Source organism: Eublepharis macularius, chromosome 2 (assembly GCF_028583425.1).
Source record: "Eublepharis macularius isolate TG4126 chromosome 2, MPM_Emac_v1.0, whole genome shotgun sequence".
In the NCBI taxonomy this organism is placed as follows: domain Eukaryota; kingdom Metazoa; phylum Chordata; class Lepidosauria; order Squamata; family Eublepharidae; genus Eublepharis; species Eublepharis macularius.
The window spans coordinates 68,055,441-68,069,387 of record NC_072791.1 but is presented as its reverse complement, the minus strand read 5'-3'; the positions used below and the strand labels follow the sequence as shown (position 1 = coordinate 68,069,387).

General features: G+C 41.1%; 1 protein-coding gene across 1 annotated transcript in view; it reads left to right on the top strand.

Annotated features, from left to right (window-relative positions):
- SPTBN5 (spectrin beta, non-erythrocytic 5) overlaps nucleotides 1–13,947 on the top strand; it is a 161,389-nt gene that overhangs the window by 35,010 nt on the left and 112,432 nt on the right. Inside the window, exons 13-20 of the mRNA XM_054969930.1 lie at nucleotides 188–340; nucleotides 2,361–2,491; nucleotides 2,954–3,205; nucleotides 3,897–4,184; nucleotides 4,935–5,178; nucleotides 8,510–8,649; nucleotides 10,518–10,617; nucleotides 12,243–12,413. Of these exons, the coding sequence (XP_054825905.1) occupies nucleotides 188–340; nucleotides 2,361–2,491; nucleotides 2,954–3,205; nucleotides 3,897–4,184; nucleotides 4,935–5,178; nucleotides 8,510–8,649; nucleotides 10,518–10,617; nucleotides 12,243–12,413 (1,479 nt within the window). The remainder of the gene's footprint in view (nucleotides 1–187; nucleotides 341–2,360; nucleotides 2,492–2,953; nucleotides 3,206–3,896; nucleotides 4,185–4,934; nucleotides 5,179–8,509; nucleotides 8,650–10,517; nucleotides 10,618–12,242; nucleotides 12,414–13,947) is intronic.

The window sequence follows — 13,947 nt, the reverse complement described above, 5'->3', positions numbered from 1 at the left end:
TAAGTATATATGCAAAAAAGCATATGAGAAATGGTAACTCCATTCCTACAAGTTTGCTCCTGTCATGAAAAGCTAGTCCAAATGAGGAAAGGCTGACTTTTCCGAAATGCTTAGACCCAGGGCAACAGTAAAGTTTTCCCACAAAAACTCAGGTGATTTGTTCAAAGTCCAATTTTCTTCCAAACAGTACAGAAGGAAAGCATTAGAGGAGACAATCCGACTGAACCAGTTCTATGCTTCCTGTGAAGAATTTCAGTCTTGGATAGGTGACAAAGAATTTTTTTTCCAAACTGAACAGCCAAAAGAACATAATGTGGAAGCTATGCAGCAGAAATATCAGGTACTCCTTTAGTCCAGAATTCTTATTGAGAGTCTGTTTGTCTATCTCTTATTCATCTACTATATTTTTACTCAGCAGCACTACTTTCACGGAGTTCAGGGAAGTATATATGATTTTTTATTTTATCCACAAAACAACTCTGTTATCTTATGGAAGGCTCAGAGAGAGTGACTGACCCAAGGGCATCTAGAAAGCTCCATGTCTGAATGTATACATCTCCCTCTTCTAATCCAACACACCACACTGTGGTGCCACATGCACCATTACACCACTCTGACATGACATTTTGCATGATCTAACAATCAACCTCCAAAATTATCTTAATGTCTGGTTTTTTTTTACATTTGCCTGAGGTAAATTTGGAGGTATTGTTTCCAATGTCTGTAAAAGTGGGAACAAAGCGATTACACTAGCAAGATCCTTAGAGATATATTCAAGATTAGAGTGCAAAAAGCAATGCCTTTTAAAATCGTTTGCTATGATTACTTTATATATTAAAATATAGCAATGCTATGAACATAGTTCAAACAGACTTGTTTATGAAAAAAGGTGCTTTGTGTCATTGGCATACCTATGACCATAATAAACAAGAACATGTAATTGCTTATAATGGTAATGTATAAAATCAGTGGTTTGCCTTAAATTTATAGGAGCTTTTGGGAAATAATCACATGTGGTCTGAACCTTTTTTGGTGGGGAGGAGCAGTGAATAGAATGATGATTTCTTGTTCCCTAAGTGGATGAATTAATAATTTCTTGCTCCCTAAATGGATGAATTAATAATTGAATCAAAAAGAGTCCAGTAGCACCTTTAAGACTAACCAACTTTATTGTAGCATAAGCTTTCGAGAATTACAGTTCTCTTCGTTAGATGCATGGAGGGCAAGAAGAAACATGCATCTGAAGAAGAGAACTGTGATTCTCGAAAGCTTATGCTACAATAAAGTTGATTAGTCTTAAAGGTGCTACTGGACTCTTTTTTTATTTTGCTACTACAGACTAACACAGCTAACTCCTCTGGATTAATAATTGAAGTGAGTCCAAAGAAAATCCCTGAAAAGATCCAACACTCTTGAATCTCTTTATCTTCAAACCAGTCTAGCTAACTGTGTGAACAGAGTTGTTATTCTTGAAATGTGGTTTAAAAATTTGCTAAAAAGGCATTTCAACCAGACAGACAAAAATAGTGTAGTACAATCATTCCTTGGAGTGAAAAGTGGTGTGTGTGTGACTTGGAATACTTTGGCAAAGGTAATATCTTCCACATTCCCTTACTAAGGGCCAAGCTACACATGACGAATGACACTTGAACGGCAAGTGGATTGAGTGGAGGGCAAGTGAACAGGGAGAAATACACTTGCTGTTCAAGTGTCGTTCGTCATGTGTAGCTTGGCCCTCAGTGTAAGAGAATATGGGCTATCCCTTACTTCCCTCCTCAGGAAGAAAATAAGGAAGAACAGAAGCTATGCAGGTAATAGAGGCATGAGGTACTGTACCAATTAAGTGAATGTTATGTGAGAGCCAGTGTGGTGCAGTGATTAGAGTGCTGGATGATGACTGGGGAGACAGGTTCAAATCCCTACTAGGTGACCTTGAACCAGTCAGTCAGTCACTCTCACCCTAATCTACTTCACCAAGCTTGTTACAAGGATGGCTTTGTATGCAGCCCTGAGCTCTGTGGAGTAAGGGTGAGATTAAAGTGTTCTAGATAGCTGTGGGAGTAAAGGGCTGGTGCTTTGAAAAGTAACTGAATGAGAATAATCTAGAAGTTTGAATAGTGATAATGTAAAGAAGACTTTAGAATAAATCAAGTTATGCCACAGGTCCTTTTTGATTGTTACATTTAACAGCTACAATCTGCTAAATGAAAAATAGAAAAGAAACCAAAATTGATATGGAAGAATATTAGTTGTGATAAAAAGGAAATATGCATAAGGATTATAAACTATTATTTCAGGTGTGGTAATTTTTGAGGGACAGTCTATTTCTTTAAGTTACCTATCTCATTGTCCTTTTTCAGAGTTTCCTAATGGAATTGGCTGCTGGGAAGAACCAATTGAATGAGATCAATTGCTTAGCAGAGATGTTTTCTAAGAACAGTCCAGGAAAACAGGAGGCAATTCAAGCCCTCCAGAAAGAGATAAACTTGAGGTAAAAGGTGGTTTAGTCTAAATACGTTATTGACACCAAGATGTCTAAAAGCCAACTTACATTCTGTATGGATACTCATTTATAATATATATCAATCTTTCATCAAGCCCAAAGAAACTGAGTACAGTTTCCTTCTAAAAACATGAGAGAAGTAGACTCCTGCTTCCAAGTGCTTGAAATGACACAGATGCTTAATTTTTCATGCAGTTCACTCTTTACATTTGACAGAATATATAAAAATGTATAATTTTTAAACATAAAAGTTATGCATATGCATGGGAAAGTAATATTCAAAAAGTAGTAGTAGTAGTAGTAGTAGTAGTAGTAGTAGTAGTAGTACAATAATTTATTGTTGAGATTTTCTACATTGAAAATTAACATGAACATTGAGTGCTTGGGTGGGAGGAGTTCCTCTCCTTCATCACTGACTGACCATAACTAGTCCTGTTTTTATACTTTCAGGTGGGAATGCCTGGAAACATTAAAGGAAGAGAAGGGCTCAGGGCTGATTGGTATAGCTGATGTGAAAACTTTCCTTCAGGACTGCCAGGACACTCAAAAGTTACTACAAGATGGACTGACTCGTCTTGAGGATTTAGGACATGGGAACATGCCTGCTGTTCTGGAGGCAGAGCAACAGAGACTCAGTACCTTTGAGAGAGAGATCTTGGTTGAGGAGAGAAAAGTTGAATACCTGAAGAGTGTGGCCAAATCGTAAGAATCAGCCCTTTGCTGCATTATAGTGTGTTCTGGTTCTGATGTAATGTTACATGGATTCATGGGGCTAGCAGCAATAATGGTGCCATATCCCTTTTCCAGAAATTCTTCTTTAGACTAAATTGTTAGAGGTTTAAGTCTAGCGTGGAGATGAATCTGCAATGCCCATTTTAATTGACCATACTTAGGGTATATTTATACAGACAAATTATATCCTTTCAAGTCACACATACTTAATATGGAGGCATCGCCTCCATCATTCAGGAGTTACATGGAATCATGGCTGTGGGAATGGTGCCAGCATAAATGAACAGGAATGGTACCAGCGATCAGCCCTATAGGCTGTTGTGTTACTTTTCTGTAAATGCTCAAAGTGCTTCACATACATTACTTCAACATTTTTTACAGCAATCATTTGTAGTAGACAAACATTATTATCCTCATAGGCTGAAAGAAGGACTTGGCCAAGGCCACCCAGTTTGAACTGGGGAATTCCTGGCCAAAAACTCATCCTTTTAACTATTAGCATACACAAACACTTTGCCTGGGTGCATCCAAGATCCAAATAAACCCCCATGTGGACATGTCCTTATACTGAAAAACTGAATTCCAAAACTTCAAGACTTGTATAGAAATGTGGAACACACAGCTGAGGAATTAATTCAACAAAAATGGCTTTATTACTCAGGATCAAGGATACCAATCCTGCAGAGAGCAAGACCATAAAAGAACAGGTAGAAGACATGGAGGTGCTACTGTCAAAATTAAAGTCAAAGGCAGATGAAAAGGGGGCAGCTTTGCAAGCAGCACAGAGCCAACAGATCTTTCTGCAAGACAGCCGTAGACTACTTTTATGGACTGATGGCCTGAAGGAGAAACTAACCACTGAGGAGACAGGTGTAGATGTAGCTTCTGCAGAGCAACTACTACAAGGGCACCAAGATTTGCTGAAGGAACTGCACAGCCAGAACAAAAGGTAAAGTGTGAGGGATAGGCAGCATCAATAAGTCATCTAGTTCTGGGTGATGGGGTAGGGGTAGATACTGTCTGTTCTTCGGGGCTGGGGCCTTTAAAGGGGAATGACGAAAGGATGGTCCATATTTATTATTCAAGTCTCTCTAGCTGTGTATTCTTTCTATAAGCAGGCCTGCACACGGTACAAGCACTTCCGTATTAGGAGGGGCCCAGCTCATAAATTATTATGCTTGTTCTTGATAAACTGAAGGGATGATATTTCCCTTTTAAATTAAATTACATCTTGAGTTCACTAAATAACTTAAGTGAGACTCCTCAGCACAATAGCTCACATAATCATTGTTAAAATTCTAGAGGTTTTGTAAATGTATTAATTCTTAGAAATAAAATATGTATGCAGGGTTGAATCCAGTAGTAATTTCTATTGATAGAAGCAATTCCTGTTAGTAGAAACTGAGGGTTTGCTCTGAGGGAGGGAAATCAGCAAAAATTACTCCCTTTTCTTTTAGCAGAAGTTTATAGCTGGATCCAGCCCATAGATCTCTGTAACCTTACTGTAACTGGAGATTTTTGTGTATTTATACAAGTTCCCAAAATGAAGAAATTATAAAGAAAATAGAGAAATACAAAGAAACCAGAACTAGAATTAGTCAGTAAAATCATTTGGCAAACATGCCTGTCTGTGATGGAGAAATGCCTGTATTCTTTTCTGATGATAATCAATGTCTTGTTTTCATGGGACTTCTGACAGGTTTAAGGAGTTGAAAGAGGTGGGTCAAAAGATAACAGATGCCTCATCCAATATCAGGGCTCTGGATGTTGGTGAGTCCATGCGTAACCTTGATAAGAAGAAGACTGAACTGGATGAGTTGTGGGCCAAGAGACAAAAGATGCTCCAGGAGGGTGTGGAACTGCACAAATTCAATAGGGAAGTTGACCGTATCAATGCAGCGCTCACCACCCACGAGGCCTTTCTCCAAACTGATAACATGGGGGTAAGTACAAGCTTTCATTTTCAAATTAAACATTTGATGTTAGAAGATTCATAATTATCTGAAAATCTGGATTAGGGAAGGTGAATACTGCTTCCCACCTGTGCATTAAAATGCATGTGTTGTGACTGGCATTGTGGGGGAGTGAGAGAAGAGCTTAGGGTGACAACCATTGCCCTGCCTCCCTACCTAAGCCATGGCTGCACATGGCAGAGGGGAGAATGTCAGGCTGACTCTCCTGTATACTTGAGGAAAGAAGGCTTCCCTCAGGTCTGAAGGGGACCTGACCCCCAGCATTGGCCTATATTAGAGGTCAGATGGAGTCAAGACAGGAATGGACAAAGCATACACACATATTGGTATTACCTGCTTGGAGGTGGTGCTCCAACATTAGGGCTGCCAAGCCCCCACTGGTAGCAGGGGATACCCCACTGCCAGTGGGCATTTTTTGCTGCTGCTCAGCTGGCTGCCAGCAAGGGAAAGCACAGGAAACTGTGGGGAGGACAGGCAGTGTGGCAACATGCTGACATCACTCCCTGTGTGCCCAGAAGTGATGTCAGCACAATGCGACAGATGGTCAAGTTTTGCCCAAATACCAGAGCATCTCTCATTACAAGCTAATGTTACTTCTGAGTGTACAGGGAGTGAAGTTGCTGCTAGTAAGTCCCTCCACTGGTTGCCCGGCCTCATGTGGCAAACTTATCAGCGTTACAGAACTGTACTGATTCTCTCTCTTTCATTAATCTCTTTTGACAAGGTTCCAGATTATGTACTTGTTTAGAAACTTTCTCTTGTTTAAAAACTTTTCTTAAACAGTTTCTAATAGAGAGTTATTCATGGAATGATTTCAGTGATTACAGTGAGTAAATGACTGTAGGCGCCAGCTGAATCTTGATCAATTTTAAAAGTTATTTCTTTTACATAAGTTATAGCTTGCTTTCCCTGCTGAGACTCAAGGCAGATTACAAAATATAGAAAACAATTCAACCGGACAGCACAGATATCCAATAAACAATACAAACTCAATACTGCCTAAGACATATCGTGCCATAACACGGAAAGTGAATTACCAGGGCAGAAGACAATGCAGGTGATACATACAACTAACATTATAATAGATTGCCATCCTATTCCCTTATAAAAGTGACCTCCTGGGCTGTTTTACTAGAGCTCTAATCCCTTTATAAAAATGGCTTCCTGAACATTTTCGTTTTGTACATTCAGCAAAATGACAGATGTGCAGGGGCCTACCAGACCTCTTCAGGCAAGCTGTTACACCATGTGGTAGCCACCCAGGAGCAGATTGGGAACAGAAAATGGTCCTGGAACAAGCCAACCTGAGCAGCCCTTGTGGCACTTCAAGCCAGCACTGTAGGGTCTGTTTAGTGCAGCAGCACCAGCAATGGGCATGAGCTCATCCTCCTTCAAACTTACAGTAGTGCAGGAGACCAAGCATGAGCTGACACTGATTCCTCTTGCCAGTAATCTGAGCCTCTGATTCACTGGAGGAGTTGCTGGGGCTTGGCTGTGCTTACATTTGGCCACCAGTGGTCCTCTAGGTCAATGGGCCACAGGGAAATTTCCCTGCAAGCTAAATGGCCACTCCCAGAGTCAACATACAGAATGTGAATGAACAAGCAATTGCTGAGCTTACCCCATTTACAGGGTGCCACCTTCAGAAGGCTTTGTTCAGATGAACAAAACTACTGTGGCTGAACATGGTAGAAGAGATTGTCCTGCGGGTATGTGGGTCCCAGGCAATGAAGGGCTTTGAGGGTGAAAACCAGAAACTTGAATTGAGCAAAGTGACTAATTAGTAACTAATGGAGTGACTTCCTAGTGCCCATTCCTAACCAGACTGCATTTTCTGTATCAACTGGAGTTTCTGAGAGCCAAGCTACAAGTGATGAATTACACTTGCCTGCCAAGTGAACAGACTCACATGTATTCCTCCCTGTTCACTTGCCATTCACTTGCGCTCCACTTGATCAAGTGGAGACCAAGGCCGATTCCAGACGACTAACCTGAAGGCGCTGCATGCCGCCATGTTCCGGATCGCGACAGGGAAAACGCGAAATATCGCGTTTTCTCACGCGAGTTTGGCGCGACATCGCACCAAACTTGCATGAGAAAACGCGATATTTCGCATTTTCCCCATCGCGATCTGGAACATGGCGGCATGCAGCGCCTTCAGGTTAGTCGTCTGGAATCGGCCCAAGTGAATGGCAAGTGAACAGAAAGGAATACACGTGAGTCTGTTTACTTGCCAGGCAAGTGTAATTCATCACTTGTAGCTTGGCTCTGAGTTGACTTTACAGGCAAATCCATGTACAGCACATTACAATAGTCTAGCCTCAAGGTAACTATAGCATAGTTGGATCACCAAGTCAGTCCGGAGGTATTCTTTCAGGCTAAACAAAGCTAGAAGAATGCATGTTTTGCAGCTGCACTACCTTGCTTCTCCAGTAATAATGCTGAATCCAGAATATCCATAGGTTCTTAACTGAGTCAGCGAGGGTCAGCTAAACTCCATCAAAAGTGAGAAGCCCAATGTACTTCAATATCTCAGCCTTTCCATCCATTGTTACCTTGTCTTATGAGGATTCAGTTTCAGCTTGTTCACTGTAACTTGACAAACATGTAAATCTTAACATTTAAAACAAGATATAACTTTACTACTAAATAACAATATAGAAAAAACCTTAGTGTGGATTTTTCAGTCAAGCGGTACTCCCCTGTGCTGCATCCCACTCTATTCCTGCACTTACAGGGGCAACTTTATAGGTGTTGTGCGAAGCTAGAAAAAGACTGGAGAAGGAAGGAAGGACCCATTTTGTGAACAGAACTCTACCTACAACTCTTTGGATCCAGTCTTTAAAAAAATATTATTCTGTTGTTTTACCTGTAGAACCACTACTGGGTCAGAGAGGGATTTTTTTTTCTATGACCTCCATTTTAGGACTCATAAGAATCTAACATCCAGTTCTCATTTTTATAAAAAATGAATTAATTCAAAATATTGAGTGTAAAGATTTGTACTCTTAAGATACTTCATTTGTGAGCGATGATGGTTTGGTTTTGCTTTGCTTTTAGCATCTGACTAAGATTTTCCTCAGGCCACTGAGGTTTGGCTTACTCTGCTTTACTGATACTTTGTCCTACTGGTTAGTGAAAAACACAACTTCAGCTACTCACATATCCAAAAGTCTTAAGTATCCTCACATATAAGCTTAATGTACATGTACCACAAAGAAGAAACCCACCTCACAAATGGGTACAGAGACAATATATTTGTGATGTTGGATTCCATAATGCTTTTGTTCCATCTCTGCAGGACCATGTGAATTCTGTTCGGAGTCTGCTGAAGCAACATGGGGATTTTGAACAAGTATTGCTGATGTTAAAACACCGGGCAGATGCGGTTAATGAGCATGGAGAACAGCTGGTGGAGAGGCATCATTTTGCTTCTGACATGTACATCTTCAGCATTTAGATCTAGAAGGAGAAGAGGGAGATTAAGGATATTGTCATACATAACAATATGAAGTGCATTCAAGCCTCTTTTCATACCTTTTTTGTGTAATATATGAATACGGGATAAAATTTGGAAGAAAAGTCCAAAACACAACCAATGCATGTTTAGTATTCAATCTAAGCCAATTTAAAACAAGGCTGATTTAAGCCTTGCATGTCAACATTTCATAGACTGGGTACATTAGTTTTAAGAAGTTGTTCTGTTATGATTAGACTGATTTTTTTTAAAAAAATGTTACCCCAAATGCACCAATTCCAGAGGCTATGTGAGGCCTGAATATTTTTACTACCTCTTCCACTGATACTTGTCAAAGTGACTGGCCATGATTCAGAAGCCCATTTATGCACATCTACTTGATTTTTAAAAGTGGTCATGCAATGTGTATTTGGCTAATATCAAACATCCTGCCAAACCATGGTTCAATTAAAACAACTATGGTTTATGACTGGATTTGTGTTACTATGGTTTATGCTAACTATGGCTGAATCCACATTACCTCCGCACGTCACGGTGTTGCACTAAATGTTCGTTAAACACCTGGAAGTATAGCGTCTTTCAAGCGCGATTTCTGAATCGCGCTAGAAAGACACTATACTTCCGGGTGTTTAGTGAACATTTAGTGCAACACTGGGACGCGTGGAGGTAATGTGGATTCAGCCTATGTTTTGGCATGATGTTTGGATTGATAAATCATCATTTGCCTCCAGAGTCTAAGAGTGAATTTATGATCTTTTCAAGCTGAACACTGGGAAGAGAGAAGAGCAGTCAAATAGTTTTATATTTTCTTGCTGTATATCTGAAAGCTTAATCCAAGTTTGGTTTCTAAACTGCTAGTATGATCCATGTTTTGACATGTCATCTGAATGGAGTGGCCAGATAACTGCTCAAAGCCAACCACAAAGGTGTGGCCTTTCTCAAGTTCCTCTTACCGACATCAAGTTTAACTAGGAATGTCTTTGGCTCTGTTCAGTTGTGGAAAGTCCTCAATCCTGCATGTTCTCCACTGTCTAATCCCCTTGTATGCAGCTAAGATAATGAAGACTTCACAACCAATCACAACTTGTCATGACACCTAAAATGGATGAAATAGCAATTGTTTTCTTGCTTACAAACTAGGTTTCCAAAATTTGATTTCATCTTGGTTTGCCAGAATTTAGCCTGTCCCATGTGTTTCTATTATGTCTATTCAGTGTATATTAATCCTTCATCTACATAAAAATAACCCTATAACCACTATATGATCAAGAAACATATGTAGGAAAATAATGTTAAATTAAGAGCAGTGATCTCTAGCAGGTTCTTGAGTATTATTATTAATATTAATAATCATCATCACATTTGATTTATATACTGCTTTTCAGGACAACTTAACACCCACTCAGAGCAGTTTACAAAATATGTTATTTCTCCACAACTAACCTTATGAGGTGGAGTGACTGACCCAAGGTCACCCAGCTGACTACAAGTGGAGGAGTGGGGAATTAAACCCAATTCCCCAGATTTGAGTCCCATTCTTCTTAACCACTACACCAAACTGGCTTCCAGTTTGCCAAACCAATTTGTGAAAAGAAAGCTGACACTTCTCCTCCCCCCCTATGTGCTGAGCAGCAGATTAAATTGAGCCATGTATTCAGTTGGTATTGACTACAGTAATTTTCTGCACGGTGTTCATATTCAGTTGTGTCTAGATCAGATTAAACATGTTTTAGAAACAAAGTATTTATGCAAAATTTTCTACCTGCTGCCCCCTCTACATTCCAGACAATGCATTTTGGAGAAACTGAACCATCTCTTATTTCTTTTGCAGCCTTGAAGAGAAAATGTATGCTTTACGGGATAGGTGGAAATGGCTGACTAATATCAATGAACAAAGAAAGAAGATGCTACTGGATTCACTTCTGCTACAGGTCTGAAGCTATCACCCCTCCCCCCACAGTCTCCATAGAAAGGTTGGGCTTGTCCTTCTGAGGGCCAAGCTACACATGACGAATGACACTTGAACAGCAAGTGTATTTCTCCCTGTTCACTTGCCCTCCACTCAATCCACTTGCCGTTCAAGTGTCATTCGTCATGTGTAGCTTGGCCCTGAGTTGCACACATTCTCCAGTTAATATAGATCCAGAGGAGTTAGCCATGTTAGTCTGTATTAGTAGCAAAAATAGAAAAGAGTCCAGTAGCACCTTTAAGACTAACCAACTATACTGTAGCATAAGCTTTTGAGAATCACAGTTCTCTTCTTCAGATGCATCTGAAGAAGAGAACTGTGATTCTTGAAAGCTTATGCTACAGTAAAGTTGGTTAGTCTTAAAGGTGCTACTGGACTCTTTTCTATTCCCCAGTTAAGTTTTTCCTCCTACTTCAAGTAAAGTCCAATTCAATGAAAAGCATCTCAACTCTATTTTGTCCATATAATATATACTGTGCTTTAAAAGTAAAAGCTCAAGGCAGGATGGAGCACACAGAATCCTCCTACCCAGGATTCTGCAAACACTCTCACCAGTTCACCACTGGCAAGTGCTCCAGTTCACCATAACATGCAGATAAAGAGCAATTACTATTTCTACAGAGCTTTTTGCAGAAGCAGTACAAGTCTACTGCCAGCTGATCCTCCCTGTAGCATAATACTCCTTTCTTCCTTTCAGATTTTCTTTTTACTTCTGCCGTAAGGGTCAGAATGGCCACTGCATGTTTGTATGTTAACAGCCAACCAGTGCATTCAGACTAAGCACTTGATGCAGCATTCCAAAAGTCATGCTGCTTCAGAATGCAGATGGAGGAACACATATCTGAATGCCCTCTCGCATCAAAAGCTCTCTGCTTTAAAAACTAGCTTGAAATCTGCCCCTTGACAGCAGCATTTGTGTTGTGGTTCACAAGGAGGTGTACAGCTACTGCCGCTGAGCATCACTGAAGGGGGATCAGGTGCCTTGAATGGAGAGCATCAGGAGGCAGCAACTGATACCCTGGAGCCACACATGCAGTATGTTGCAGGCCCTCAGCTACTGAGTGGACGGCAGAACCTGATGCTGTCAAATGATGTCATTACCTGTACCCACACCAGGTCCTGCTGTCTATTCAGTAGCTATGTGCCTTCATGGTCACCACTTCCTGACAACATCCAGCAAAGTCACTAGATCTCCTTCTCCTGTCAGTGGTAGTAGTTGTAGTCCTCCTAGTGTCCCCTTGCTTGCATTCTGTGGCAGAGAGTTTTTGATGCGGAAAAAAACACCGAGCTGTGTTATTTCTCATGTATTATAAAATGCATCTGGATGATTCACCTGAGAAGCTAATTGTGTTGTTTTTAAGGAAAGTGTATATTGTTCTTAAACCTTCTGGACTGGGATTGTGCCATTTCTGAATTCTGTACTGGCAGTAAATAAAAGTTAAATGGTGGTGATCATAGGAGAATTTAATATACAACAAAAATGTGCTTTATATCATTCCAAGTTCTTGTGGGATTAGCCCAAGATCCTTGTGTCACAAGAATGTTGTTCTTGCTCACAGCACCAAGTGTCCATTTTCTCAATCCTAGGAGTTTAATTACGATACTGCAGAGCTGTTGATATGGATGGAGGAGAAGTACAAGATAGCATCAGATGAGTCCTGCCGAGACCCAACAAATATCCTACACAAGCTGAAAAAGCACGAGGCTGTGGAACAAGAAATGATGGCCAACAAAAAGCACTTTGTGGAGCTGATCGTGGTAAATCCTTTACTGAGCCTATTTCAACAATTCTTTGAAGATTGTTTGTAAAATCTCATGCAAAGTGCCAAATACTAATAATAATAATAACATTCAATTTATATACCACCCTTCAGGACAACTTACTGCCCACTCAGAGCAGTTTACAAAGTATGTTATTATCATCCCCACAACAAACACTCCATGAGGTGGGTGAGGCTGAGAAAGCTCCTAGATAGACATGGGCATGAAATGGGGAAAAACCAAAACAAGAGTTTCATGTTTCGTCATGATCCACGAATCGTGAATTACGAAATTTCACAAAATTGACGTTTGCAGAAACAATTTGTTAGTTTCATGATTTGTCAGAACCCCAGGCATTTCAACGGCCCCCTTCATACTCAGAGATGCCAAACTTGCAGGGAGACTTCATCAGGCTCTCCTCCACCCACCCACCCAGCTTGCAATACGTTGATGGGGAAAGTCTATGGGAAGGGAAGTGCTGCCAGAGTGCATGACTGAAACAGGGACCGGGAATTGCTGGATTATTTATTTATTTATTTATTTCAATTTATATTCCGCTCTCCCTGCATCAGCAGGCTCAGGGCAGATTACAATCTTTATAGTAATTTAAAATACATATAACTTTAAAACCAATAAAACCACATAAATATTTAAAACACACAGCAGCAGACTTCTCCAAAAACCACCACCCAGCCATCTCCAAAGTATTTAACAGGCTGGGTGGGTAGGGGGCATGTTTTCCTTTAGTTGGCCGGTGGGGAGGCCCAACCAGCGTCAACCATACACCTGGCGGAACAGCTCCATCTTGCAGGCCCGGTGGAAGGATAACAAATCCAGCCGGGCCCTAGTCTCTTTAGACAGAGCATTCCACCAGGTTGGAGCCAGGACTGAAAAGGCCCTGGCCCTGGCCAATGCTAAGCAGGCCTCCCTGGGGCCAGGGACCATTAACAGCTTTTTGTCGCTGGATCAAAGCATCCTCTGGGGCTCATATAGGGAGAGGTGGTCCCGCAGATACACCAGTCTCAGTCTGCATAGGGCTTTATAGGTTAATACCAAAACCTGGAATCTGATCTGGTACTCCACCGGTAACCAATGCAGCTGGTGCAATACCAGTGTAATGTGTGCATTAGAAGGCACTCGGTTGATGACACGAACTGCCGCATTTTGGATCAGTTATAACCACTGGATCAAGTTCAAGGGAAGCCCTGTGTAGAGTGCATTACAGTAGTCTAACCTAGAGGTGACCATTGCCTGGACCACTGTAGTTAAGTCATGGGTCGAAAGATAAGGGGCGAGCTGGTCTGTCGGAGATGGAAGAATGATGACCTGGAAACCGCCATGACCTGGGCCTCCATTTTCAAGGAGGCATCCAGAATCACCCCCTGCCTCCTAACTCTCGGAGCCAGTGTAAGCACCGTCCCATTGAGTATAGGAAGCCTGGGCCCCAAATCCACACTCCCGCAACTCAAGTACAGGATCTTCGTCTTCAAGGGGTTTAACTTCAGCCGACTCTGCCTCAACTATCCAGCCA